At 41.3% G+C, this 27,593-nt stretch overlaps 1 protein-coding gene across 1 annotated transcript in view; it reads right to left on the bottom strand.

Annotated features, from left to right (window-relative positions):
- unc-13 overlaps positions 1 to 27,270 on the bottom strand; it is a 312,040-nt gene extending 284,770 nt beyond the window's left edge. Inside the window, exons 1-4 of the mRNA XM_067138400.2 lie at positions 24,669 to 27,270; positions 24,608 to 24,630; positions 21,907 to 24,546; positions 15,344 to 15,387 (exon numbers count right to left, since the gene is read on the bottom strand). Of these exons, the coding sequence (XP_066994501.2) occupies positions 15,344 to 15,387; positions 21,907 to 24,546; positions 24,608 to 24,630; positions 24,669 to 27,270 (5,309 nt within the window). The remainder of the gene's footprint in view (positions 1 to 15,343; positions 15,388 to 21,906; positions 24,547 to 24,607; positions 24,631 to 24,668) is intronic.
- Positions 27,271 to 27,593: the final 323 nt, after the last annotated feature.

Raw genomic sequence — 27,593 nt, 5'->3', positions numbered from 1 at the left:
GTCAGAGACGTTGCCATGGTAACCTGTAGGTTCGTTGTCGGTCTGTCGGTCACTCAATGCAGAGCATGGTACCAGCAGAAAATTATAAATTTCTCCATCATGTAAAGAGTAAGGTAAATTATGAACATAACGAAAGTTGTTTATAATGAAGAGACGTTTCACGTACGGTAAACGAAGTTTACAGAAAATCAATAGTATAAGAGAAAATGGAGGAAAACCATTGTGGTTTTCCTATAAACCCCCCGTGTATTCAAATATTTTAAAATGATATGCATATCGAAACCTTCCCCGGGATGAGTATACTCTAAATATGAAGTTTAGTTGAGATCTATCCAGCCGTTTCGACGTGATGGTGGAAAAACCATTCTGGTTTTCCTATAAACCCCCGTCTATTCAAGGATTTTAAAATGATATGCATATCGAAACCTTCCCCGGGATGAGTATACTCTAAATATGAAATTTGGTTGAGATCTATCCAGCCGTTTCGACGTGATGGTGGAAAAACCATTCTGGTTTTCCTATAAACCCCCCGTGTATTCAAAGATTTTAAGATGATATGCATATCAAAACCTTCCCCGGGAGGAGTATACTCTAAATATGAAGTTTAGTTGAGATCTATCGAGCCGTTTCGACGTGATGGTGGAAAAACCATTCTGGTTTTCCTATAAACCCCCGTGTATTCAAAGATTTTAAAATGATATGCATATCGAAACCTTCCCCGGGAGGAGTATACTCTATATATGAAGTTTGGTTGAGATCTATCCAGCCGTTTCGACGTGATGGTGGAAAAACCATTCTGGTTTTCCTATAAACCCCCCGTGTATTCAAAGATTTTAAAATGATATGCATAGCGAAACCTTCCCCGGGATGAGTATACTCTAAATATGAAGTTTGGTTGAGATCTATCCAGCCGTTTCGACGTGATGGTGGAAAAACCATTCTGGTTTTCCTATAAACCCCCGTGTATTCAAAGATTTTAAAATGATATGCATATCGAAACCTTCCCCGGGATGAGTATACTCTAAATATGAAGTTTGGTTGAGATCTATCCAGCCGTTTCGACGTGATGGTGGAACAGACAAACAGACAGACAAACAAACAGACACGAACAATTTTATTTATATAGATAAGTTAATTTTGAATGGGTTGTAATACCTAGATACTTGTTCCCATGTATAAAATTCATCATCATCATCTGTTTACCCTCCAGGTTCGGTTTTTCCCTCGGACTCAGCGAGGGATACCACCTCTACCGCCTCAAGGGCAGTGTCCTGGAGCTTCAGACTCTTGGCCGGAGGATACAACTGGGGAGAATGACCAGTACCTCGCCCAGGCGGCCTCACCTGCTATGCTGAACAGGGGCCTTGCGGGGGATGGGGAAGATTGGAAGGGATAGACAAGGAAGAGGGAAGGAAGCGGCCGTGGCCTTAAGTTAGGTACCATCCCGGTATTTGCCTGGAGGAGAAGTGGGAAACCACGGAAAACCACTTCCAGGATGGCTGAGGTGGGAATCGAACCCACCTCTACTCAGTTGACCTCCCGAGGCTGAGTGGACCCCGTTCCAGCCCTCGTACCACTTTTCAAATTACGTGGCAGAGCTGGGAATCGAACCCGGACCTCCGGGCTTGGCAGCTAATCACGCTAACCACTACACCACAGAGGCGGATGTATAAAATTACACATCAAATTTATTTCATTTAATCATTTACTTGTTGTTTACTTTATACTTGATTAATTGTTATCACGCGAATTTATTCTACGAGCAATCCAAAAGCATTACGTTACGGAACAAGTGTGTTTATCAGTCTTCTTTCACACCAGCTTGCCACCTCATTTGTCTCTATCAAGTACTTAGGAAATATCTTCATTGGTGTAATCACATTAATTAGGCCGTAAATGAAAGTTACAGATCTCGTCATATTCTTATGGGGGTATTTAAGGGTTGTTGTAGTAAGGATGTAAAGGAGAGACTGTGTAGGTCTCTGGTAAGACCCCAATTAGAGAATGGTACACCGAGCTCGATAGCTGCAGTCGCTTAAGTGCGGCCAGTATCCAGTATTCGGGAGATATTGAGTTCGAATCCCATTGTCGGCAGCCCTGAAGATGGTTTTCCGTGGTTTCCCAGTTTTACACCAAGCAAATGCTGGGGCTATATCTTAATTAAGGCCGCGGCCGTTTTCTTCCTACTCCCAGCCCTTTCATATCCCATCGTCGCCATAAAACCTATCTGTGTCGGTGCGACGTTAATCAACTTGTAAAAAAAGTGGTCCAGTGTATGGGACCCACACCAGGATTAATTGATCCATGGAATGGAAAAGATCCATAGAAAAGCAACACGATTTTGTTCTGGGTGATTTCCAGCAAAAAAATAGTGTTACGAAACTGTTGCAAACTTCGGGTTGGGAAGACCTAGGGGTAAGGAAACGATCTGCTTGACTGAGTGGTATGTTCCGAGCTGTCATTGGAGAGATACAAAAACTAGCAAAATGCCGGGCTGAGTGGCTCAGGCGGTTGAGACACTGCCCTTCTGACCCCTACTTGTCAGGTTCGATTCTGGCTCAGTCCGGAGGTATTTGAAGGTGCTCAAATACGTCAGCCTGGTGTCGGTGGATTTATTGATTTGAAGGCAGACGGTGAGATACAGAAGAGAGTGATGAAGAACGGGAGAAGAAGAATTAGCATATTGAAGTATGTGGGTGCTAAATTACACACACCTTTTATAAGCGGCCGAGTACAACGCAATGGTGGTGTTGCTCTCGTAGATGGTGGTGATTGTTATCTTTGGAAGGTCAGTATCGGGCTACGGTAACTAATCAAGAAGTAAAGAGTTTCAAGTCCTAGAAGAATCAATCAATCAATCAATCAATCAATCAATCAATCAATCAATCAATCAATCAATCAATCAATCAATCAATCAATCAATCAATCAATCAATCAATCAATCAATCAATCAATCAATCAATCAATCAATCAATCAATCAATCAGAACTGTCACTTAGGCGGAAGATTCCCTATAAGTTGTTTACCAAGTCTTTTTTAAATGTTTTCAAATAATTTGGAAATCTATAGACATTCTGTACCGCTTCACAGAAATTTCTGATCCCACTGCTCTTCGTCACTTCTTCCTCACGATCATTCAACCTCTCTTGAACTACTGCTCTCCGATTTGGACAACAGTTTCCCCCTCCAATATTACCCAGTTAGACACAGCAGTGTCCTCCTTTTCTGCAATTCTTAGGAACAGAAACCCCAAGTTTGGAAATCTGTCTACGCAGCAGGTATTAAGGACAATAAATGTGTCACCGCTGCACATCAGGTGACAGGTAGCTGACCTGAGTTTACTCCGTGGGATCTTAAATGGGCATTACCGTCCGGAACATCTTGCCTCACTCTTCTCTCTACGTGTCCTTCCCGCTGCACCAGAATCAAAGATCGTCTCCACATTCAGCATACAATACTTCAACGATCTTTACTAATTCGCCTCCCAACTTTTTTAAATAGTATTAATAGGAGACAAGAGCTTGATATAGCATCAAACAAAAGTACATTCGAGAGGGGTGTAAATAGCCTCTTAAGAATAAGTTGATGTGAAGTGAATATACCGCCGTCTTGACCCACGACGACTTAGTCATGAACATGGACATTCTCATGATCTTCGATATGGACAGTTGTTATTAGTAGGCTGTGTACCTGATCTTGTTATCTTTTGTTATTTTTGTTATATTTTATCATGAAGGTTTACATTCGTTAATTAGTCAGTTGACAGTACAAGTGAAATGAGCTCAGTGTAGCTGTATCTTGTGCCTCGTAAATAAATAAATAAATAAATAAATAAATAAATAAATAAATAAATAAATAAATATCTCCCTTGACATATTATTCCATTCAGTTCCTTTTCCTAGAAATTAATATTTTACATCTCAAACCTGATAATTCAAAGGTGGGAGGAGCGCAAAAAAAAAAAAAAAAAAAAAAACCTAATAAAGGAACGTAGGTCAACACAAACGCATGGATCATTAAGAATCTTTTCCCAAAAGTGTAAGACCGAGCTCGATAGCTGCAGTCGCTTAAGTGCGGCCAGTATCCAGTATTCGGGAGATAGTAGGTTCGAACCCCACTGTCGGCAGCCCTGAAAATGGTTTTCCGTGGTTTCCCATTATCACACCAGGCAAATGCTGGGGCTGTACCTTAATTAAGGCCACGGCCGCTTCCTTCCCACTCCTAGCCCTTCCCTGTCCCACCGTCGCCATAAGACCCATCTGAGTCGGTGCGACGTAAAGCAAAAAAAAAAAGTGTAAGATGCTTCAAGAAAACTCTAATATGCAGTAAATTGTGTACATTTCTTTGTGAATGTGTTGCATTTTCAATTTTAATGTAGTCTAGTACAGCTCACGCTATTTCATATCGTAGTTTTAAGGTGTAGGAAATATTAAAGAGGTCGTCAAGTCACAGAAATGAGCATTTTCTGTTTTTGTCAGAAATACATCCTCAGAATCTTACTGGAGAAGGAAATATTTATTTTAATAGTTATATTATGCGACTTGAATGAATAAACAAATATTTAAATGAGCCAAAAGTTTTTTTAAAATCCGTAGTACTACACACTAACACACATTGAAGATGCAGGTGTACATAGTTATAGTGAAAAGCTAGTGAAAATTAACTATTGTAGATATGTTGTCGAGATCTATTTGTTAGAAAACACAGCTGGTCAGTAGGGAACCCGTATACATAAGGTGGTTCACCAGCCTCTTGCGATTTAGTTTTATTCATCCCACCGCTGTTACTTTCTCTCTTTCTTTCTTAATCCGTTTACCCTCCAGGATTGGTTTTTCCCTCAGAATCAGTGAGGGACTACACCTCTACCGCCTCAAGGGCATTGTCCCGGAGCGCGAGACTTTCGGCCGGGGAAATACAACTGGGGAGGAGGATCAGTATCTCGCCCAGGCTGCCTCACCTGATGAGCAGTGGTCTAGTGGGGGGATGGGAAGATGGGAAGGGATAGACAAGGAAGAGGGGAGGAAGCGGAAGTGGCCTTAAGTTAGGTACCATCCCTGGAGGGGAAGTGGGAAACAATGGAAAACCATTTTGAGGATGGCTGAGGAGGGAATCGAACCCCCTCTCCTCTACTCAGTTGACCTCCTGAGGCTGAGTGGACCCGTTTCAGCCCTCTTACCACTTTTCAAATTTCGTGGCAGAGCCGGGAATCAAATCCGGGCCTCCAGGGGCGGCAGCTATTCACACCAACCACTATACCACAAAGACCGCGTTTACTACAATTCTGAAATACACTGGTCCCTCTCCCTAAACTGGGGTAATATATCGAGATGTGTGTTTACGGGCTAGAAGACAGCAGGAATCGTCAGTGCCACTATTTATTCATTATGGGTACCTTGAATAAACCCGTACAACGAGCACAGGTGCGAAGAACACGTAATTTGCAATTGGAGGTGCACATATAGACTAGGATCAGGTAGTGTACAGGCTGGAAACTGCGTGCTGTATGTCAGGCCTCGCAATAGCTCACTTGGCAGGGGCGCGATGGGAGTTGTGGATAGTGGACGGTGCTCTAAGGTTCGAATCACATGCAAGTATTTTTGTTTTTACGGCCAGTTGACTGGGATGTGTCAAGTTTGCATACTTAATAGTTTCCACAAAGTGATTTGTTTATTTGGCCCTGAAAAGAGCCATTGGTATAGTGGCATATGGCATGGAGGTGGGTTGGAAGAGGCTAGGAAACATGTGACAGGATTTCAGTTACCTACGTCTTTTAACGTAGCACCTGCTCGACCTGTCGATTTCCGTGGTCGATACAGAGCTGCGCGCGATGTTGTAAGGACCGTCTGGTACGTTGCAAAGGTCTAGTGAAAAAGTGAAAAACCATGGGTAATCATCTTCAGGGATGCCGACAGTGTGATTCGAATCCACTATCTCCCTAGTGCAATCCAAATCGCGCAGTTACTTGCTGGGTGATATTGGGAAGAAAAGAAACATTGTACTAAATAAGCTATCCTTAATTGAGCATAACGAATCAAGAAGAATAAATTAATATAACACACGTCGATCTCAGGTCAAGGAAATTTAATGCATCAGTTATTGTGGGGAGAATTCCTGTCACTGAAAAGTCAGCTAGCTCGTCGATATGTCTTGGCTTCGTAGCTCAGAAATGTATTTTGAAGATGTGGCATACAAACTTAACGTTTTTACTGCGAGCAGGAAATGGAATAAATCGCGTTTCTCTGTCGACTGTTGATTTATTGGCATCGCCTAATGTTTTCTTTGTGTGCATAGGCTGAAGACGATGAGGTTAGTATTGACGGGATGCTTTAGAACTGAATTACAGCAGCTAAACTCACTCATATCGGTACAAATATACATACACTTTGCTTCCATGCAGTATCCTTCTGAAGAATACTATTACGTTCCCGATAGAATGCGTCTTAGCGAAGAGTTAAATAATTTGTGAGATTTTCAGTTGTTCATCACGTTTTCCTTGTACCACTGTAAGTTGATGTTAACAACACGATTTGTTCAGTGCGTGACATAGGTAAGGCTACAACGAATGGTGTAGGATGTCTGCAAGAAGGTTTTGAACAGTGATGTGGCTGTCTCTCGAAGTAATTTCGTTAACTAGTGTTGGATTGTCATGTTGTTAATAGAATATCTTTGACATAGGTTACTCATTGGTTGGCTCCTTTGTGGATATACGGTGGTATCTACTGGCGATCGCGAATAGGTAATATCATGCTGCATTGCTTTGAAGTTTGGATTTCGTTTTGCTTCAGTAAGACCCATTTTTGAAGAAAGGCTGAAGTGATCACTGTATTGGCCCAAGTGGAACAGCAAATGAACCCACTGAAAGGTTTCAGGATACGGCGAGTTAAGACTGTGAAGTGTGTGTCCCTATGTTTCAATAAAGACAAGTAGGCCTACTTCTTTCTTTCTTTCTTTCTTTCTTTCTTTCTTTCTTTCTTTCTTTCTTTCTTAATCTGTTTACCCTCCAGGGTTGGCGTTTCCCTCGGACTCAGCGAGGGATCCCACCTCTACCGCCTCAAGTGCAGTGTCCTGGAGCGTGAGACATTGGGTTGGGTGATACAACTGGGGAGGATGACCAGTGCCTCGCCCAGGCGGCCTCACCTGCTATGCTGAACAGGGGCCTTGGTGGCGGATGGTAAGATTGGAAGGGATAGACAAGGAAGAGGGAAGGAAGGTTTTTTTGCTAGTGGTTTCACGTCGCACCGACACAGATAGGTCTTATGGCGACGATGGGATAGGAAAGGCCTAGGAATTGTAAGGAAGCGGCCGTGGCCTTAAGTTAGGTACCATCCCGACATTTGACTGGAGAAGAAGTGGGGAACCACGGAAAACCACTTCCAGGATGGCTGAGGTAAGAATCGAACTCACCTGTACTTAGTTGACCTCCCGAGGCTGAGTGGACCCCGTTCCAGCCCTCGTACCACTTTTCAAATTTAGTGGCAGAGCCAGGAATCGAACCCGGACCTCCGGGGGTGGCAGATAATCACACTAACCACTACACCACAGAGGCGGGACAAGTACTTCTACACAGGTTTATACCAGTACTTTTGGTTTTGCTTTTGTTGTTTTTAACTCCTTAAAGTGAGAGAAACACTCAGAGAAAACTGACACCAAAGTAGTAACTCAAGTCATGGGTTTGTCTAAAGTGAATGAACACACAACATGTAAGGTATGCAGATCATCTCTAGCAAATAAGTGGGAAGAAAATATAAAGAGCTCTAGGTTGTGTATATATTGTACATATTAAAATGTCGATTGTGAAAGTAATGCTTGAACATACTGTTGCAAAAAAAAAATCTCTCTCTCCTATTTAAACTACTGAGATGGCATTTAAACATTATTTCCTCCTGCCATATACACCTCTCCCCCCATATAAACAAAAAAACTGTTTCCCTTTTCGGACCAGGCATTTGAAGAAGAGTGCGCCTAAAAGACCGGATTGTTTAATATATGGTGTGAAATTCTCCATTATTCATCCATGACGTAGATGGTACCTAAATATTGATACCAGTATCCAGTAATCGGGAGATTGTGGGTTCGAGCCCCACTGTCGGCAGCCCTGAAGATGATTTTTCTTGGTTTCCCATTTTCACACCAGGCAAATGCCTGGGCTGTACCTTAATTAAGGCCACAACCGCTTCCTTCCAATTCCTAGGCCTTTCCTATCCCATCGTCGCCATAAGACTGTGTCGGTGCGACGTAAAGCAAATAGCAAAAAAAAATACATATTGATATGATTTTGCTGCACAATGTTAAGAAAACCGCCCACTTTCGCAGGAAATGAAAAGAAAAATGAATATAAAGAAATATATCAAGATACGTGTTTAGTTTATTCTATCGACGACATATCACCAGTTTGGTGGTTTTAGATAGTGGATCCATTGGCGAGATCATTAGATCTTCTTTCTCACAAATGTGGGCCTTGAAAATATAGGAGGTTAAATATTAAGAAAAGAATAAACATCCGTTTAAGGAATATTTTCGTACATTTGGAGTCCGTACTTCCACCTCTACTAATAACAGCTGTAGGCTATTGGGAAGAAAATGAATGAAAATAATTGAATGACTTGTAACGATTTCATGCGTAGTAACAGTTACTTGTAATCATTACAAGTAAAATTGTAATCTTACGTTCTACTAATTGATCTACATCGCACGGAAACAGAAATGGGGAAGTAATGATGAAGATAACTTTTTTCATATCTACTACAACGGAATCAGTAGCTTCACTAGTTCTCGATGGGTACTTTTCTTACCTTTCCAGTATTCCCAAAGTACCAACGATGTACTTAAAATTAAATACCAGTATTTCTTCACGTGCTTCCATAGGGCGTCTTGCCATTAAATGCAATTATGTACTTTTCCCCTCTCCTGCGAACCATGTGACCTTGCCGCGGTGGGGAGACTTGCACCTCCCAATGAAGCTGATGGCCGACCAGCAGGTCCAACCATATCGGATGGGTATCTGTCGAGAGACCAGACTAACGAATGGTTCATCCAAAGGGGTAGCAGCCTCTCGGAAGTTGCAAGGGCGGCAGACTAGAAGATTGGCTGATATGGCCTTGTATTAATACTCAACATGGCTGCGCTACACGGCTGAAAGCAACGGGAAACTACAGCCGCAACTAACTCCCGGGGACATGCAGCTCTCTCTGTATGAATGATGTACTAATGATGGATTCCTCCCGGGTAAAATATTCCGGAGGTAATATAGTCCCCCATTTGGATCTCCAGGTGTGGACTAGAGAGGGGGCGATCATCAGGAAGATGGATACTATACATTCTGTGAGTCGGAGCGTGGAATATTAGAAGTTTGAATCGTTGTGATAGGTTAGATAATCTGAAAAAGGGAGATGGATAGACTAAAGTTAGATGCGTTGGTATAAGTGAAGTACGGTGGCAGGATGAACAGGAATTTTGATCAGGAGACTACAGAATTATCAACACAAAATCAAACAGGGGAAATGAAGGAGTTGTTTTAATATTGAATAAGAAAATAGGGCAGTGGGTAAAGTACTACGACCAGCATATTGAAAGGATTATTGTTGTCAAGATAGACACCAAACCAATGCCCACCACAACGGAATCAAATGAATCGATTCAGTAAAATGAATCGAATGTCCCTTCACTAGTACAAGTCCAAACACAACATCGGCCGTGATGTGAAGAAAATGACAACCGGATATTGCCGTAAATATGACGTAGGTCTTTGCATAGGAGAATGTTTCGAATGTTACCGTACCAAAGTTAGGTATTGGGAATAACAATGTGTTATTCTGTTGTTAAGTGACTGAAAACTATCGAACTTTTCTGAGTGAATTAGAAAGTCAAGTGTGTGCATAAGGATTCCAGAATATATCAATATTGTTGCTTGATTTTATTTACAATGCCGAAGGTACGCATTTTTGAATTGATTTCATGTGATAGTCCACTTTTTATAGAATATGTATATAAATTTATTAATTTATACTGCAAAAACTAACAAAACTGTGATATTTTTCTGAGAGTTTTAATCACGTCGGCACAGGGTATAGGGACGCTATCTTGACTCGTCCGGGCTTATAGTGTTACCAAAATGTACGGCTCCATGGCTAAATGGTTAGCGTACTGGCCATTGGTCACAGGGGTCTCGGGTTAGATTCCCGACAGGGTAGGGAATTTTAACCATAATTGGTTAATTCCCCTGGCACGGGGACTGGGTGTATGTGTCGTCTTCATCATCATTTCATCCTCATCACGACGCACATGTCGCCTACGGGCGTGAAATCAAAAGACCTGCACCTGGCGAGCAGAATCCTCGTACACATCCCGGCACTAAAAGCCATACGCCATTTCATTTTATTCCATTAACTAAAATTAAAATGATGGGAAACGATCATTTCGAAAGTTCCAAGGTATCATGTTTAGTCTCACCTAATGATGATAGCCACTTAATGTCTCTGTGCTAAAAAAACACTACACGCAATGAATAAAATATTTTCCTTGCAAACTTTGTATTGTACGAAAAATTGTCAGTGATTTCCTCAAGAACTAGCTTGTTGTTAAGTAATGATAATTGCAATTTTACTAATTACTCGTTGAAAAAGTGATTTTTAATTGCAAATGAGTAAAATATCTTTCAGGTGTCTGTAATTCAGCACAATTACCATTTTCCTTGTACTCTTCCCATTACTGCCATTAATTTACAGATTTATTAAAGTATTCTTAATCCTTGTGGTCACCTGGAATTTCAGGCAGAGTGATTGAAACAAAAATAATGCTATTAACTTTGACAATATTTGAAAAGTTTAGTTCCAAAAGGAAACTAAAATCAAAATTGAGATTATGATGGAAAACATACGTTGGTAGGAAGATCAATACTATGAAAGAAAAAACAGTCAAAATGGCCCAAATCTATGTCAAACAGAGCGTTGAAAATCACGCTTGATGCCAAGAAATACCAAATCCCACATAACGTATCCATGCAGTCAATGTGGAGTCATTTACGGGGCACGTGACCGTCTGCAATAGAACACTTTGTTTAATTTAAATTGTTGTGTTCGATGATTTCATTATTACATCTTTACCTTCTCTGTAAATAAGTAATTTACCGGGCGAGTTGGTCGTGTGGTTAGCGGCGCGCAGCTGTGAGCTTGCATCCGGAAAATAATGCGTTCGAATCCCACCGTTGGCAGCCCTGAAGATGGTTTTCAGTGGTTTCCCATGTTCACACCAGGCGAATGCTGGGGCTTTACCTTACTTAAGGCCACGGCCGATTTCCTCACTCCTAGCCCTTTCTTATCCCATCGTCGCCATAAGATCCATCTGTGTAGGTGTGACTTTATAAGAAGTAATTTTGATCACTGTATATTTAACTACAGTCATTTTTCTGATGACTGCACTGAAATTTATTTTCTATTGCAATTTTATTCTCTGAGCGTTTATTCCCTCCTGAAAAATTTTACTTTTGGATTTGGTAAACCAAACCAAACCAAACCAAACCAAAACAAACCAAAGCAAACCAAACCAAACCACAGCTCCGAAGGGCCATGGCCTACGAAGCGACCGCTGCCCCCGAAGACCTGCAGATTACGAGGTGTCGTGTGGTCGGCACGACGCATCCTCTCGACTGTTATCCTTGGCTTTCTAGACCGGAGCCGCCATCTCACCGTCAGATAGCTCCTCATTTGTAATCATATAGGCTGAGTGGACCTCGACTCAGCGTTCAGATCCAAGTAAAATCCCCTGACCTGACCGGAATCGAACCCGGGGCCTCCGGGTAAGTGGCAGTCACGCTACCCCTACATCGCGAGACCGGTTTTGGATGATACCTTTTGGAATACGCTTCTCATTTAAGGTCACTTTGTTCTATAGTAACCCTTTTGAAATATTCCTATTTCCTTTCTTGCAATAGTTTGCGGTCCTCAGGAATTCTATATCGGAAGTCTCTTTCTGTCAAAAGTCCAAACGCTGCATTTTTAAACACACATTCATTTTCGATTACATGATAATACTCGCCTGAACGTGATATACACGCTTTTCTCTACGCGCTGCTGTCCCTCTCCATCAAGATAAATGAGAGGTTGACGTGCTTTGGACCACAACAGAATGCCGTTCGGGTTCTAGCCATCACGGTGGACAAACAGACTCTTGAATTATTGAAGACCACTCAGCAATTAGTGCACCTATCTCGGTGTGCACCTGATTTCAGTGGAGAATCTCACTGAGCCATTACTATTCCTATTTCAAGGTGAGCCATTACTATTCCTATTTCAATCACTTGTGGATGGAGGGCAATCGATTTTGTGTCACATTCACAAGTCTTACGACCATGACTTTATTATTATTATTATTATTATTATTATTATTATTATTATTATTATTATTATTATTATTATCGAGTTTAGAAACACGAAATTTTCATTACGGCACAAGAATGTTTAGTTATGTTTAAACCAAACCAAAACTCTATGGTGGTAGAGCCTTGGTGGGGTTTGGCCTCCCAAGCGATCACTACTCAGCATGAAGGCCTGCAGATAACGAGGGTCGCGTAGTCAGCTGGACGAATCCTCTCGATTGTTATATTTAGCTTTCTAGGCCGGAATCGCTATTTTACCATGAGATAGCTCCTCAATTATTTTCACGCAGGCTTAGTGGACCTTGAACCCGGGGCCTACCGTTAAGGGGCAGCCTCAATTTTTCGAGACTGCGAAGCAGGCTTACAATAATTTACTATTGTTAAATTTATTGAATGTTGTCCACAAATCTGTAAAAATTTACAGAAATACGTATTCTTATTATTTTTAATTATGATATTGTGTTTTTACGTGCCAGTATATATACCGACAAGAGGCTGATGTATTTGAGCATCTTCAAATACTGCCGGACTGAATCAGGATCGAATCTGCCAATTTAGGTCAGAAGGCCAGCGCCTCAACCGTCTGAACCACTCAGTCCGGCTATGTGTTTTTATTGCGGTTTGATGGGTGCATTTTTGGCATCACCCTAGGATTTGACTTGGCATAGGCGATGACCTCTGCGCCAAAACAATGATCTTGTGTAATGCAATACGTATTTACTCGCACACTTTTTAGTGATAGATTTTTGTATAGGAGTGAGGAGTAAGGAGGGAGCTATCCCGGTTCCGATAATACTGCCAACTGAATAGAAATGAAATCTGAATTGAATCGATAATATGATCGAACGATATGAAATTTCTAAACCTTTATTATCTTAAGCCAACAACTGTATCACACAAACATCATATAACATTATATAACATTTCTCGATGCGAATCTTGTTCCTACCATGAATTCTATAGTTTTGCTTTGCTGTGTAAACAACAACAGTACTTTTGCTATTTTGCTTTACGTCGCACAGATATGTCTTACGGAGACGATGGGATAGGAAAGGCCTAGGAATTGGAAGGAAGCGGCCTTGGCCTTAATTAAGGTACAGGCCCGACATTTGCCTGGTGTGAAAATGGGAAACCACGGAAAACCATCTTCAGGGCTGCCGACAGTGGGGATCGAACCCACTATCTCCTGATTACTGGATACTGGCTGCACTTAGCGACTGCAGCTATCGAGCTCGATAACAACAGTACTAGTACGTAAGTGTACGCCAGATGTCGCACAGCGATGCATAAGCGATTCATAGTTTGTGTTTCAAAGGTTGACAATACGAATCTCGAAGGTAACCGAAGTCGATCGATTCAGCACTAGGGTGTCCATCTATCACTAAAAAGTGTACGAATAATACTTTGTTAAAATTAGTATCTAGTAACAAACAATAATCCCCAGCGAATATCAATAACTTACCGCAAAACAGCACAAGTCTACGGAAGTAAGGGAAAATATTTATTTAGTACAGTTTACCATACCCATAATCTACAAATTAATGCTCAGTGGATTAACCCCATGATGCCCTGTGTTGCATGTCTGCCATACAAATGATAAGAAGTTAGAGCAGACCCAAATCACAACCCATTTTCTTCCTTTTTACTGCGACACATCTGACAGAAAAGTGTCCCGCAGGACAGTATTGTTGGACTGAAAGGTTTCTTTATGTATAACTTATAAATGATATTTGTAAAGAATTGGAATCACAGATCAGGCTTTTTGCACATGATGTTTTACTGTGTAGAGTAGTATGTAAGTTACAGGATTGTGAGTGACTGCAAAAAGACCTCGACAATGCTGCGAGATGGACAGCAGACAAGAGTCTGATGGTAAATTGGATGGAAGGTCAAGTTTCACCATGAATAATAATGTCGTCTCAGTTTTAATTACTATGCTAATTAGGATCACTTTGAGTACTTAGGTGCTTAACATAAAGATCTTCACTGGGGTAATTACATTAACGAGTAAAGATTTCAGATCTCTTCGCATGGTTATGAGAGTATTTAGGGGTTGTAGCAAAGATGTTAAAGGAAAAGCGTGTACGTCTCTGGTAAGACCCAAATTATAGTATGGTTCCAGCTTATGTTGCTCACACGAGGACTATTTGCTACGAGAACTGGAAATGATGTAAAGGAAAGCAGCAGCACGTTTTGTTCTGGAAGAAAGAGTAGTGTTACAAAAATGTTACAGACTTTGGGCTCGACTAAGTGATTTGTTCTGAGCTGTCAGTAGTGAGATGACGTGGGATGACATCAGTGAGCGGAGATTTTAAAGATAGAAAGACCCGAATATGAAGATAAAGTTGGCATTCATAAAAGACAAGTTGGGGCAAATATTCACTTATTAGGGAGTGGAATAATTTATCAATGAAAATGTTCTATACATTTCCCAGTTCTTTGAAATCATTTAAGAAAAGGCTAGGTAAGCAATTGTTAAGGAATCTCCCACCTAGGCGACAGTCCAAAATGCAGGTCAATGATTGATGATATAAACTAAGAGAAAAGAAGTGTTGCAAATTTTCAACTTTCACAGTCATTTGTTCACAAATTGTATTTGTATTCACTGTAATATTACTTACATTTGTCGGCCTGTCTATTTGCGAACAAAATGGGATCAGAATGTTGTTAGTCGGCCAATGTGTTCGTTCGTTGCGATGCTACAAATTGTACTGATAGCGCGTAATGGACCCCGCGAGGAGAGGTTTGATCATTGCGCTAAATTTATCATCGTGCCATTTATTTGTGGCCTTCATTATACAGTGACATATAAATATTGACTATATGAGTTAAAGATTGCTTGAAACATCCTGTGATAAACAGGCGATTTTTGTAACGCTAAGTTCTTGTACATGCAGGCCTGTGGAGTGAGATGTCATCTCTTTAAAAGGTTAGGGGAAACTTTGTACGAAACCGTGTATTTGTACTTACCCATTGGCTCGGCCGCTGCTGTCGCCACCAACACCAGCGCCATTCTGGAGGGAAACAAAACAGTGACCATCAATAAATATCCTCTCTCTGCCGTGTGACGACGCACCTTTGTCGTTAACCTTTCTACATTATCTCTGGTTTGGTATCTCTCACTGAGCTTTCTATTATTTGGGTCCCTCAATAGTTCTTGTTTATTCATTTCCAAGCCATAATTAAGGGAGTAGAGTTCATCAAAATTGGTCCATGTAACTCTTTAAGTAGAGTTTCCGGTAAAGATTTACCAACTTTATTATTTAAATTGCACTATAAAAACAAATTACAAGATTTTTAGACCCTGTTTTCTTAAAGGAAGTCCTTCATTTTGACTTGTATGCTATTTCAAGAGAGGTTAGTGGTCATTCCCATTTCATTTACATTCCGTAATTAAGTGTATAATTGACATATTAAATGGAATGCTATATTTCCAGAGATAGGTTGTAGAAAGATAGTTTCGTCACACAGCTCAGTTTTATATAATAATCACAATCATTTTAATACCTCATAACAACACAACCTTAGAAATATTTGGGTATATCCCAGTATTGCAATGTCTTGTCTCGTCTTGTGACACATAGATATAAACACGTACATTATTACAATACAAGTTTGAGCATTTGAATAGACATACATCAAATAGTTAACATCATGATTGTACTCCACACTTAGTGACATAGTAATTACGACAGTTAACATTCCTCCACATAAAAAGAAGTTCTAAATATTTCAGTACGATACAAGGATATGTTTCAAATGGACAATAGGTTAAGTGTTTCTTGCTTAACAGACACATCATTATCTTCATCCCGAGACCCAGACAGAAAATCTTTTATACGTTTATTTAGCATATCTGTGTGCAAAGCAGTTGGCTTGTGATTGACAGCGGAAGCAAATGATTTTAACTGGTGTTGATAAGCATGTTTTAAGCGTTGTGCGCACAGTTCTGATTTATAGTAAATCTTAAAATCACAAGTAAACAGGGAAAGCAAACAAAAATAAACATAAAGGTGTAATAGTTAAAACAGCAGTAGGAGAAGCCAAGCAAAGAAAGAAAGAAGAGCAGTATGTCAGCATTTGCTTACACACGGCGTCACACATTACAACAAGGGACATCTAGGAAACAAAAAAGAAGAAAACAATAACAGTTAAACCAGTAAGAGAAAGCAAGAATTCATAAAAATAGAAAGCAATAACATTTAACAGAAAGAAAAAAGAGAAATGTACTAAAAACTAACAAAATAACAGTAGCTGGTAAAACAGCAAGAACCAAGGAGTTGACAACAAATTTACGAAATTTAAAGAATAGTTTATATGTTATGTATAATGCATAACCAAGAAACTACATTTCAGGGAAATAAAAATTATTTAAATCTATGAAAATTAAAGTAATGTTTTCTAAGATCGTGTCTCAAATAAACAATTTTTTTTTTCTAAAATATTCTGTTAGTTGAGAATATTTCATTTTCAAAAAGTAATTTGCAAGTAGTTTACAAACTGTTAGGATTATACTAAAGTAATGACAAAGTGCATATCAATATTAGCTATCCAACTTATTCGACGAAATTTCTATATAGCCTTTTGTAGTAAACTTCTCCCTATACCTGTTTACCATATGATTTGTGATGAGAATAAGTATTGTCATTCACGGTTCCTCTTACTATTGCACAGATATTATTAAGTTCTGGTAAAATATGAACAGTCATTTTTCTTCACTTGAGACCGCGTATAACATATTTGCTGCTACAGAGAACGTTTTCTTATTAATAACTTTCAAATACAGATGGTATTCATCTTACATGCTCTGGGTCTCGAGCAGATGAAGTCTGCTTAGCAATCATTACATCAGTCTTCAATATTGAGGTCACTTTTTGTTTCCACTTTCTTTTTTTTTCTTTTCATTTTTTAGCTAAGTCACCAAAGTATTCCAGCGTTTTGTCGCGTGGACTAGAATCCTTTTCCTGTCAGACCTAACTTGTTTTCGTTGAGATTAACAAAGCAGTGTTAAAATGGCAAGAATATCCAGGTACCTTGTCTTTAAATAATTTCTCTAAGAGAAGAGGTATATCCATCATCAAAGATCTACACAATACAAAATGGTCCATTTTATTCGACCAGTACATAGTAATAGGTTAGCCAAAAGTGGCTGAAGGAATTTTTCAAATTGAGAAGTGTGGAAGCATTTGTTTTGTGATCAGCCAGTCATAATGTAGGTTCAGACCAGACCGAACGCTAAATATCTGGAAGTATTGTTTACTACTGGAAGTAAGTAATAGATCTGTATCTTAAAGCTGACAATTCGATGTTTGCCCAACACGTATACTACTCTAGGCTGCCTCAAGAACTTTCTAATACTGTACGACACTTAAAGCTTTTTCATGGACAATAATTATATGTTACTACATAAACAAGTAATGAGCCATTTATAATATTAAATTGACTTTTTCTCTAGCTGCTCATGGACAAACTTATTCAGCTACACCGAACTCTCTTCACAGACTGATGCGATATCGGTTGTATTTAGACTTTGAACACTCTGGGGCAAAAATGTAGCGGCATTTATGAAGTTTTGCTTCTCCATAAAAATACATTATGCATTTTAACAAAATCCTCTATGAATGCCCAACCCAGTGGTGAGAGGCCGGCGCGCTGCCGCCTGAGCCACGGAGGCTTACATGAGAGGTGAATTATATTAAATTAAGTCTAATAAAATATTAAATGCGACGAACATTGTTTTCTTTAAGCAACTTACCGTCAAGCTTTAAAATAAACATGCAAAATCTAAAATAAACAAAATTAAGGTTTTTCTCTATAATAATCCATTTAATTCGACTGATGGCATAAATATCGGTTAAAACGACACTAGTTTATATGACAACATTTATCATGCCCCTTGGATGTTGTTCTAACAAAGTTCTGCTGTATTTTTATGAAAGCGTTTGTGTGGAATCTGGCACTGTTTAGAATGTGAAATCGACAATAATTAGTGCAGAAATAATCAAAATATAAGACTTTGAAATAAATGTCTGATGAAATTGTTAGGAAATGTAGAGATAAATTGATAGTTTATAACTGTTAGGTTCTTCAGTCTACCAAAACTAATTTTTAGTAAAAAATGTATAAAATACCCGAAAAAGAAAACATATGGTAATAGTATTAACTTGAAAAAGAAACGAAGCGAAAGGTCAACGGACTGGCTAGCCAGCTGGACTAGTGCAATGACAGAGCAGCGGTGTTTCAATACATCGCATTCTATGCTTGAGTGGAGAGAAAAGACGAATTCATTAAGATAACTTCCAGATTTCTAGTTTCTAATTATTTAAAGACTAATAAGCATAAATGTTTATACATTTATAAATGTTTAAGTGTGTTTTGATAGAATCTGATAATGTTCTTTCAAGAACGAATTAATTGAGTTGTTTCTTTTTTCAAGTATTTACCATATGTTTTCTTTTAAGGTAGTTTATAAATTTATAAATTTATTACTCAAAATTAGTTTCGGCAGACTGAAGTACATAACGATTATAAATTAACTGAGTCGTAACCGAAAAGAGATGGTTTCAGATATTATAAAATAAATTGATAGGACACATGTTAAGACACCCAGGACTTGTTCAGTTGGTCTTGGGGGGCGCGTGTATGGTGATATGATAGGTAGGGGTGGGTTAATTGTTAACGAACAAGTTACAGCCCTATCAGGAGCTTTGGTAATTGCATAGCTGAGGCGGTAAAGGTGTACTAAGCTCACCTGGAAGAATTAGGTTTTGATCCCCGTCAGAAAGTCGACAAATTTAAAAACGAGATTTCCACTTCTGAAGAGTCAGATCATCTAGAAGAAAAAGGGTTCGATTCTCGTCAGAGAGTCAAAAATTTAGAAATGAGATTTCTTCTGGAGAGGCACATGACCTTGAGGTTCACTTAGCGTACAACAGAAATGAACACCAGGTTAATTTTCGTGCGCTAAGATGGTCAAGTATAGAGCTAATCAACGCATCGCACTTAGTGCGGAGGTAACAAGTAGTGGAAATGTTTACATTCCACTCCTCCAAGGGAGGGAGGGCTTTTCTTATAAGATGCTATAAATGCCTGGAGATGAGGAGGTTAGCGTAGGACAGGCTGACATCGAAAGTTGCATCAAACCAGCCTGAGACTTACAACTCAACAGCTTTGCGAATTTAATCACAATAAATAACCGCCTGCAATTGGATACGTTGCTGTATGCTGATGATCAGGTACTATTTGCCTGTTCAGCGGATGATTTGCTACGCTTTGTATACCATCTTAATGGAATGGCCTGTAAATATCAACTGATTCAACAAAAATATTCTCTTTCGAAGGTAAAGAATCAGTTTTCTGTAAAAATTATACTGAATAATTCGCCAGTAGAACGCATTAACTCCTTCAATTACTTCGGCTACTCTACCATTCAACAGCAATTAACGATAGCGACAACAGAATTACAAATTTTAATAAAACCATTGGTAATATCAATTCTCGCCTACTGCCACTTCTTAATGGGTGCAGTACTTTTGTATTTGTCTCCTGACACAGGCCAGATCAAAATGTAGCTTCCACCGAAGTCCCAGTCTCATCCATGGCTGCGACAATGCGGAACCTGTTGGGGTATAGTTTGTGCTGAATAGTGACATTCAAAGCACGATCAGTGCGTCTGATTGTTATGAAAGGTGTTCTTCTTAGGGCCAGTTGTGCTCCAGTAGCACTTTATGGCCCAGTGAGGAAAGCAATGGCAAACTACCTCACTCCTAATTTTGCCTAGTACGCCTCATTTTGGCGCTGCCATCGGTTGTTGCGGTTTAATTATAACAGCATAAACTTTGGTGGTGTTATTTGTGAATCCAACCAGCTGATGACCTTACAGACAGACTATCAGTTCAGTCGTGAAACCGTCTATAGCCCTGAGAATCACACACAGAACATTGGCTAGACCAGTTCTCTTGTACGGAAGTGAAAGAGATGAATCCCGAATTACAGCTGCTGAGATGATATTCATGGGACGTACAGCAAGTTACACGTGATGGAACCACAAGAGGAGGTGATGAAAGAACTGAAGGTAGAACCCACATTCAAATTCGTAGGAAAATAGCGAAAGAAATCGAAGGACCATGTGAACATGATGGGAAGGGAAATAATCCCAAAACAGACCTTACAACACCATCTCAAAGGAAGTCACTCTATTGGACGCCCAGCTAAGAGACGGATTGAGACAGTTAACATACCACTTGGCCTAATATGTGGCTGTTGTTGTTGTTGATGTTGTTGTTGTTCTTGTTGTTGATGTTGTTGTTGTTGTTGATGATGATGATGGTGATGGTGATGATGATAATATTTGAATAAAGCTTACGCGTTACGTTCCATAAATCTTTGAATTTGTGACATCTCTTTTTTCCCTTTTGCGAAATCCTGTTACATTTTCAATGAACCTTACTTTTGTTCTGTAACATGCAATTTGTTACCAACAAATATGAAACTTCCTTCTCGTTAAAAATGGGAGACGCACCGACTGTGAAGAGAGGTAAAGTAATATTTTCTTTCTCTGAGCCAACATTTCGACCCGAAACTGGCGCGTAACTACAAAGCATTTACTTACACAAATTTTCACACACTTCCTATGTTCCGGGTCCTAATATTATAATTACCTATAATATAAATATATCTGATTATTATAACGTGTGGCGTTCAATGAATGATATGTAGAGGCCTTTATTATACGATAATTCTCTCCAATGCACGACATAGGAATTCAAACAACATTGTCATGATGGAAGATATGCCAGGTGTCACAACAAATATTACCTACAGTTATTATACCAATATTTCGGACAGTCAGACCATTATTATCCACCATTAAATAATGAACACTATATATTCTACGGAATACAACATCCTATTCTAAAGTGCATTGTCAACTCGGAAAACTGAGACCTCACAACTATACATACCATGGCATGGTATAAATACGGCAAGAGTACGGCACCGGCATTTATAAACGAGGCATAGCATTGACCCAGATGTGTAAAGAAATAACTTAAAATGGCACTACGTGACAGTGTGCTGGTTATGTTTGCTGGAAGTTAGTTTCTAAAGACGTTGGAGGATATTTGGTGAAGTAGATCTTTATTAGTTTTTTCTGCTTGTGCTTTTACATTCAGTTATAAATACTTACTGTAACATAGGGCAATAAGCCTTTATTGATGTTCACACAACATATTACAATTACATAAGAATCTTGAAATCAAAGTTCATGACTGGATTGGGACGAAATTTGTGCAGGTCTGTAACGGAATAGGGCAGATATATTAGTCAACGTCTTAAATTAAATTAAACTAAATTATAAATTAAATTAAACTAAATTAAATTAATTGTTATATTGAAATAATAAAAAAGCAACTCTCGGCTCTTGGAAGACATGGAGGGTATTATTTAGGATAGATAGGACATCTTCGGGGCCAGGGAAGGAAACATACTGAGCAACGAGAGAACCCTTGCTTGGTGGGCCCATGCTTACTTACAGTGGATGTGGTTGTCGTGGTCGTCGTGGAAGTGGTAACAGCTGAGGCACTCGCCTCCTGGATCTTCTCCTCCGCCTTGCGCTCCTTGAGCGCTTTCAGCAGTTTCCACTTACTGCCCAGGGGTCCGCCGCCGTCCTTGGCTGCCGCTAACTCCTCCACATCGAGGCGAATCTTTGGCAGCCCGGCAGAAGCCGTGCTTTCAGCGCCTTCCTCGCTGGGAGGAACGCTCACCGAACCATCTCGTACAGTCGCTGTCTCCTCGCTGTCCCAGCCCTCACTCACTGGAATACTGACCGACTCCTCCCGACTCAGAGAATCTGAGCCTTGAAGCTGTCTACAGTCAGCCTGGCGCAGAGTAGAAGCACTGGAACTTTGGATAGAACGTGCGAGTTCAGCTTCTAGTTCTGCCAGTTCTTCATCGTTTTCGTCCATCTCGTCCATGCTGTGGTGTGGACTGTCTGGTCCACTGGTTTCTCCAGATGATGCTTCTTCATCTAAATCTTTTCGAGAGAGTACTTTATCTGGTAGAGGGGCTGGCCTCCGAGGTTCTTCATATCTTTGAGGCACTTCTGGTGGCTGCTCCGGTGGAGATTCTGCGGGGACCTGTTCTTCCCACTGCATAGGTCTTCCGTGTCGTCGCTGACTTCCATCATCATCTATTCGTCGAGCTTTTAATCGTAGCTCCTGCAATACAAAAGACATCTGTTCCTTCACGTCTTCGTCTGGTTCGAAGGGTTCGTTGGGGGGTTCAGGTGAAGGAACAAGAAAAGACTGTCGCTCCATTTCTTCTAGCTTTCTCAACTCATAGCAGTACCATTCATCTTCACTATCAATACTATCTTCCGTACTTTGACGCCGAGAAGACACACGGGATGTACTGCGATACGAATGTGTGCTGCGTGCGTCATCATCTGTTTCACTTCGCATGGAGGGTATTTCCAAGCTGTGTTGATGGCGAGGTACATGATGACGACCGGCGGTGTACCCTCGCATACTGCTGACTGATGGACTTCCTTGAATTATGGTATGTTCTTCTGAGCGCGTAGATGGTATGGGTGGTGGAGCTGAAGTCTCTACCGGTTCTCTTGGAGGAGGAGGTGGTGGCTCAGGAACCTTTTCTTCCTCTCTAATTTCCTTTATGTCTTTCCTTTGCATTTCTCTTCTTTCCTCTTCCTCCTCTTCTTCGTCGCTTTGTTTGAGTATTGGAAGTTGATCTAGTTGCCTATCGCTAACGTCTTCTTGACCCGTCTGATCATCAGATACGGTTGAAGATTGTCTTTGGCGATATTTTCCCAATGCTCTTGATACTGCGAATTCCCTTGAAGCACCACCAAGTGCTACAGGGGGTAATTTCATTTTTTCTCCCTCCTCTGGTTGATCTTCACCGGGACCTACGGTGCTTTTCTTAACGTCCCCGACGGTGGGGAACAATGAAGTTGTATCTAAATCTGAAACCCGGCCAGAAGTATCCGAGTCAAATGGTAAGTCAGGTATTTGCTCTACAGGCTCCGGTTCTGGCTTTGGTGGTGGTGGGGGTGGTGGAGGCGGTGTCTGCTGAAGGCTCATCTGTCTCACTATACGCTCATGTCCAACTTTAGCGAACATCGCGCCCTCTGGAGCAGCGTCAGAGAAGACACTGTCTCCCTCACTGTCCTCTGAAACTGTGCTCTGGCGTCCACTCCACTCGGTCTCTGACTGTTCTGGATCGGAAAGAGATTGCGATTGGTGGTGGTGATGTCCTCGCCGTTTAGCTTTCTGTAGGATACCAGACATTGTCGAAACTATGGCATTCTTCTTCTTCTTTCGAGGCAAGGTGGCTTGCTGCGCTTTTCTACTCATAGTGTAGCCTTTTGTTTGTTCCTTTGACATGGCTAAATCTTCGCGTCTCACCCCTGCTGGGAGTGAATGAGATCTGTGTCTCTTGCTTAAATGCAGGTCGGGTAACCAGCTACTTACCGAGCTCATCGCAGATTTAAGTTTACCTTTTTTGCTAGGTTTATCATCTACTATGAAATTCGGGTCCTTAATGTCAGCAGCGATCGATATGTAGCCAGACTGTGACACTATGACGCTGCTAGGATCGAGATATTGACCATCCTGTGAGTGGAGGTAATGCTGATGGTGATCAGGGATATTTCTGTTCCGTAGATCAAGCTCTAGGTAAGGCATGTCGGTTCGTTGGTTCCACGCGTATTCCCTGGGGTACTCTTCGCGCTGATCGCTCTCCATCATCCCACCGTGCGCATATTGAGGTTGCTGTGGGTGCCTCCTCGGGTCTATATAAGCCCCTTGCATATATCCGTACTCTGTTGATGGTGGCATTGACGGCATTGACTGCATTGATTCCATTGACCGAATTGACCCGGAAGTATGATCCCGTTTCATTGGATGACCAGTTTGCTCCATATGACTTGGAGGTTGATTCATCCATGGAGGACCTTGATTATAATTTGCAGCCGCCGGAGGGGTAGATTCATATCTGGCGCTAGTGGGATAATAGGACAGTGCGTCTGTAATATTACCAGTAGGGAACATAGTGCGATACATAGCAGTCTTATAACCCTCCATATTTGAAACATTTCCTCCAGAAGGAACTGAGCTTGACGAATGCGATCTTTGTGAAGATTTCTTACTAGTATGCTGTTGTTGATGATGCTGTTGCTGTTGGTATTTTAACTGCTGCTGCTGCTGATATTGCAACTGCTGTTGTTGTAGCAACTGCTGCTGGTGCATTAACTGTTGCTGTGATTGCTGTGGAGAACTAGGATAAATATTGTTCGAATGACTTCTTACTGCACGAGTGTGCGGGTCGTTATTATTGCAAGGCTCCACAAGATCCGGATATCCCATGGTGGAGCTCTTTGGAGGAACGTACGTCGCGGTTCCACTAGTATACACGGAAGTGAAGGATTGCTGCCTGTTACTACCGGCCACTGAGTATATGGCTGGTTGTTCACTGCGGTAGAGGTAGTCGCCGTACATTACAGTAGTTGTTGAAGTGTTAGGCCGAGTCTTCGGACTAACACTGACATCGGAACTCGGAGCTGGAGATGGCACGAGATTTCCAGAATCGCCAGTGATGGACGGCGTACTACTATCGAGGCTTGTTGGGGATTTTACTGTCGTAAAGGCTGATAAATGGTGTGATCCAGGAACCGTGGTGGACATTGTTGAGGACAGAGATTCTTGTTCGGATTCGTTGTATATTCTTCCGTTTTGAGAGAAAACAGATGAAGTGGTGGTCATGTGTACCATAGGAGAAGAGGGAGGTTGTTGGGGTGTTTGTTGTTGTTGCTGTTGTTGGTGGTGCTGTTGTTGCATGTGACCTCTATTCGTCATTAGGAGTGAATCAGAAGCGTACGAAGAAGAGGTTGGCGTTTTACTAGTACTGCTACTGACACCACTTTTTGGAGATCCTGGAGACTTCTCCACACTGGACCAACCACTCATAGAAGATAACCCGGAATCTGATTTGGCTGTTAGAATATTTGAAGAAGTAGATTTTACAATATTTTTGGGTGACGTACGTGGCGATTTTGGCGAATGCGGAGTGCGAGGACTTAACTTTCCTTGCTGTTGCTGTAGTTGTTCAGAAGGTAAAGAATTAATTGACGTAGAATTTGTAGCACCTAAGAATGACGTAGGACTTACTCCACGAACTGAACTCGCCAGTTTGGCTGCTTCAGAAGCCGTCATGAAAAACGTGTCGCTACTGTCGCGTGGAGCTGGTGGAGGAGGACTTGTGGGTGAAGGGGAAGGCGTCGTGCGGCTTTCCGAAAGATCTAGTTCTAATCTGGAAGAACCGATGTATCCATCTTTCCTTGTTCGTATGCTGGAGACAGACGATGTCGGTGAGACTAACTTTTCACTCGACATCACATAACTAGATGGAGACGTGGAAGAAATAGACGAGTATGTTTGAGCACCAACTGTATCTTGTCGTAGACCACGGTTGTCTGAATACTCCGACGAGTAGGCACTCAGGGAGTATCTGTCTGGAGCTGCCTTCGGTGACGTGGCTATTCCTGTAGTGGATGGGACATCGGGCTGTAGGAGGTTAGATGATCCGTAACTCAGTCTACCTTGTGTGCTCGAAGAATCGAGTATCCGGTGTCTTGGTGACGGTGGGCTCGGTGATACGGTTGTCCTAAAGCCTGAAAGGGTAGTTGAAACTTCTGAGTCAGTTGCACCCCCACTGTCGGACGACAGACGGGAGCTAGGCCGTGATTTTGAAGTACTGAGGCCACTAGGTAATGTCGTTGTAGTTCCAAGCATAATCAAATCTGATAGTCCGTGGGGTGAGCTAAAATTCCAGTTATCTAAGTCAGATTCTACATAAATTTGCCTTAATTGTTCATCAATAACACTAGTATTTTCCGCCAGAGGTCTAGACGATTCTAATTCATGAGGGTCCTTTTTGTACTGGTGCTGGGGAGACTCTAAGAGGCGATCTTGTAATTCCTTCAAGTTCTGCGAATCTTTCTGTAACTTATTAGTGAGACGATCTAGCTCTTGAAGTTTTTCCAGTGCGACTTGATCAATGACACTCAATCTTGTCAGTTGAGCTAAATCTTGTTCACTGATACACGGGGAGTTTCCTCGGTAGTCCTTGTAGTCTAATGCACTGAAGACTTCCTGAGTCTCTTCATTAACTGCAGAAGTTGGTTCTTTATCTCTTGGTTCTTCCTTGGGTGTAGTAGCGGCTTCTTCTCCCTCCTCAGCCTCTTCCCAGATCATACCAAGCTGAGACGTCGTCACAGGAGGAACAGTCGTACTGTCAACCCCTACAAGATCATCGCGGTAGGCATTGTTTAGGCTGCGGTAGAACGCTTCATCAGGTATGTGCATGATCTCATCCATACCCATCTCTAACTGCAGCTCAGATATGATGGCAGCTGCAGAGGAGGACGAACTTGTAAGTCCGGATCCCGGGACAGAATCCACAACCATATTGTTGGTTGTATTCTGAATCAAACTCTTGATATTCCGGGCTAGTTCGTCGTCCTCTGCCGTTGACGTCACGGGTTCTGAGGAAGATATTGCAGGAGTGCACTCATCTTGCGCAACCTCTGACGTTCCCATCACCGTGTAGAACTCCAGTAGTTGAGCTATGACGCTCTGCTGTTCATAGAGCAATATCTCGAGTTTTTCTAGGCGTTCCCACATCTTGATGTACTCTTGTGACAACAGATCGAGCGCTCTCCATGCATATTTCAGTTCTGTCTCTAGTATATTGAGCCGCATTCCCAAACGCTCCATATAATCTCCTATGATAAGGTCAATATTTTGCACGTACGTGGGCGGCGGGGGTGGAGAGGCTGGAGAAGTGGAGGCAGTTGTCGGACCACTTTTCATGGACTCCATAGTTTATAAGGTCACTCAACAATTAATAAAATAAAATATACGTCTATGTCCAAGTGATGCAGCGAAGTGTCAGTGTGGCGTTGCAGTCGGGGGGTCGGCTGCGCGGGGGAGTTCTTCCTCCGCGATCCATAGTCTATTTCATCACGTGATTGCTACTCGAACTGACGGATGTAGTGAAGCTATTGAATAGGACAGTCTTTCCATTGTTATGCTTCACCACACAGCCGCCATCGTTGATAATATTCGTTGTTCAAAACCTGAAATAAACTTTTATGAGTAAGAACAAGACCATGATTGAATATCGTGCAGGTTCAAATAATAGA

The sequence above is a fragment of the Anabrus simplex genome, chromosome 1 (assembly GCF_040414725.1).
Source record: "Anabrus simplex isolate iqAnaSimp1 chromosome 1, ASM4041472v1, whole genome shotgun sequence".
Taxonomy (NCBI): Eukaryota; Metazoa; Arthropoda; class Insecta; order Orthoptera; family Tettigoniidae; genus Anabrus; species Anabrus simplex.
Note: the sequence above shows the minus strand (reverse complement) of the source record. Positions and strands in the feature narration are given on the sequence as shown.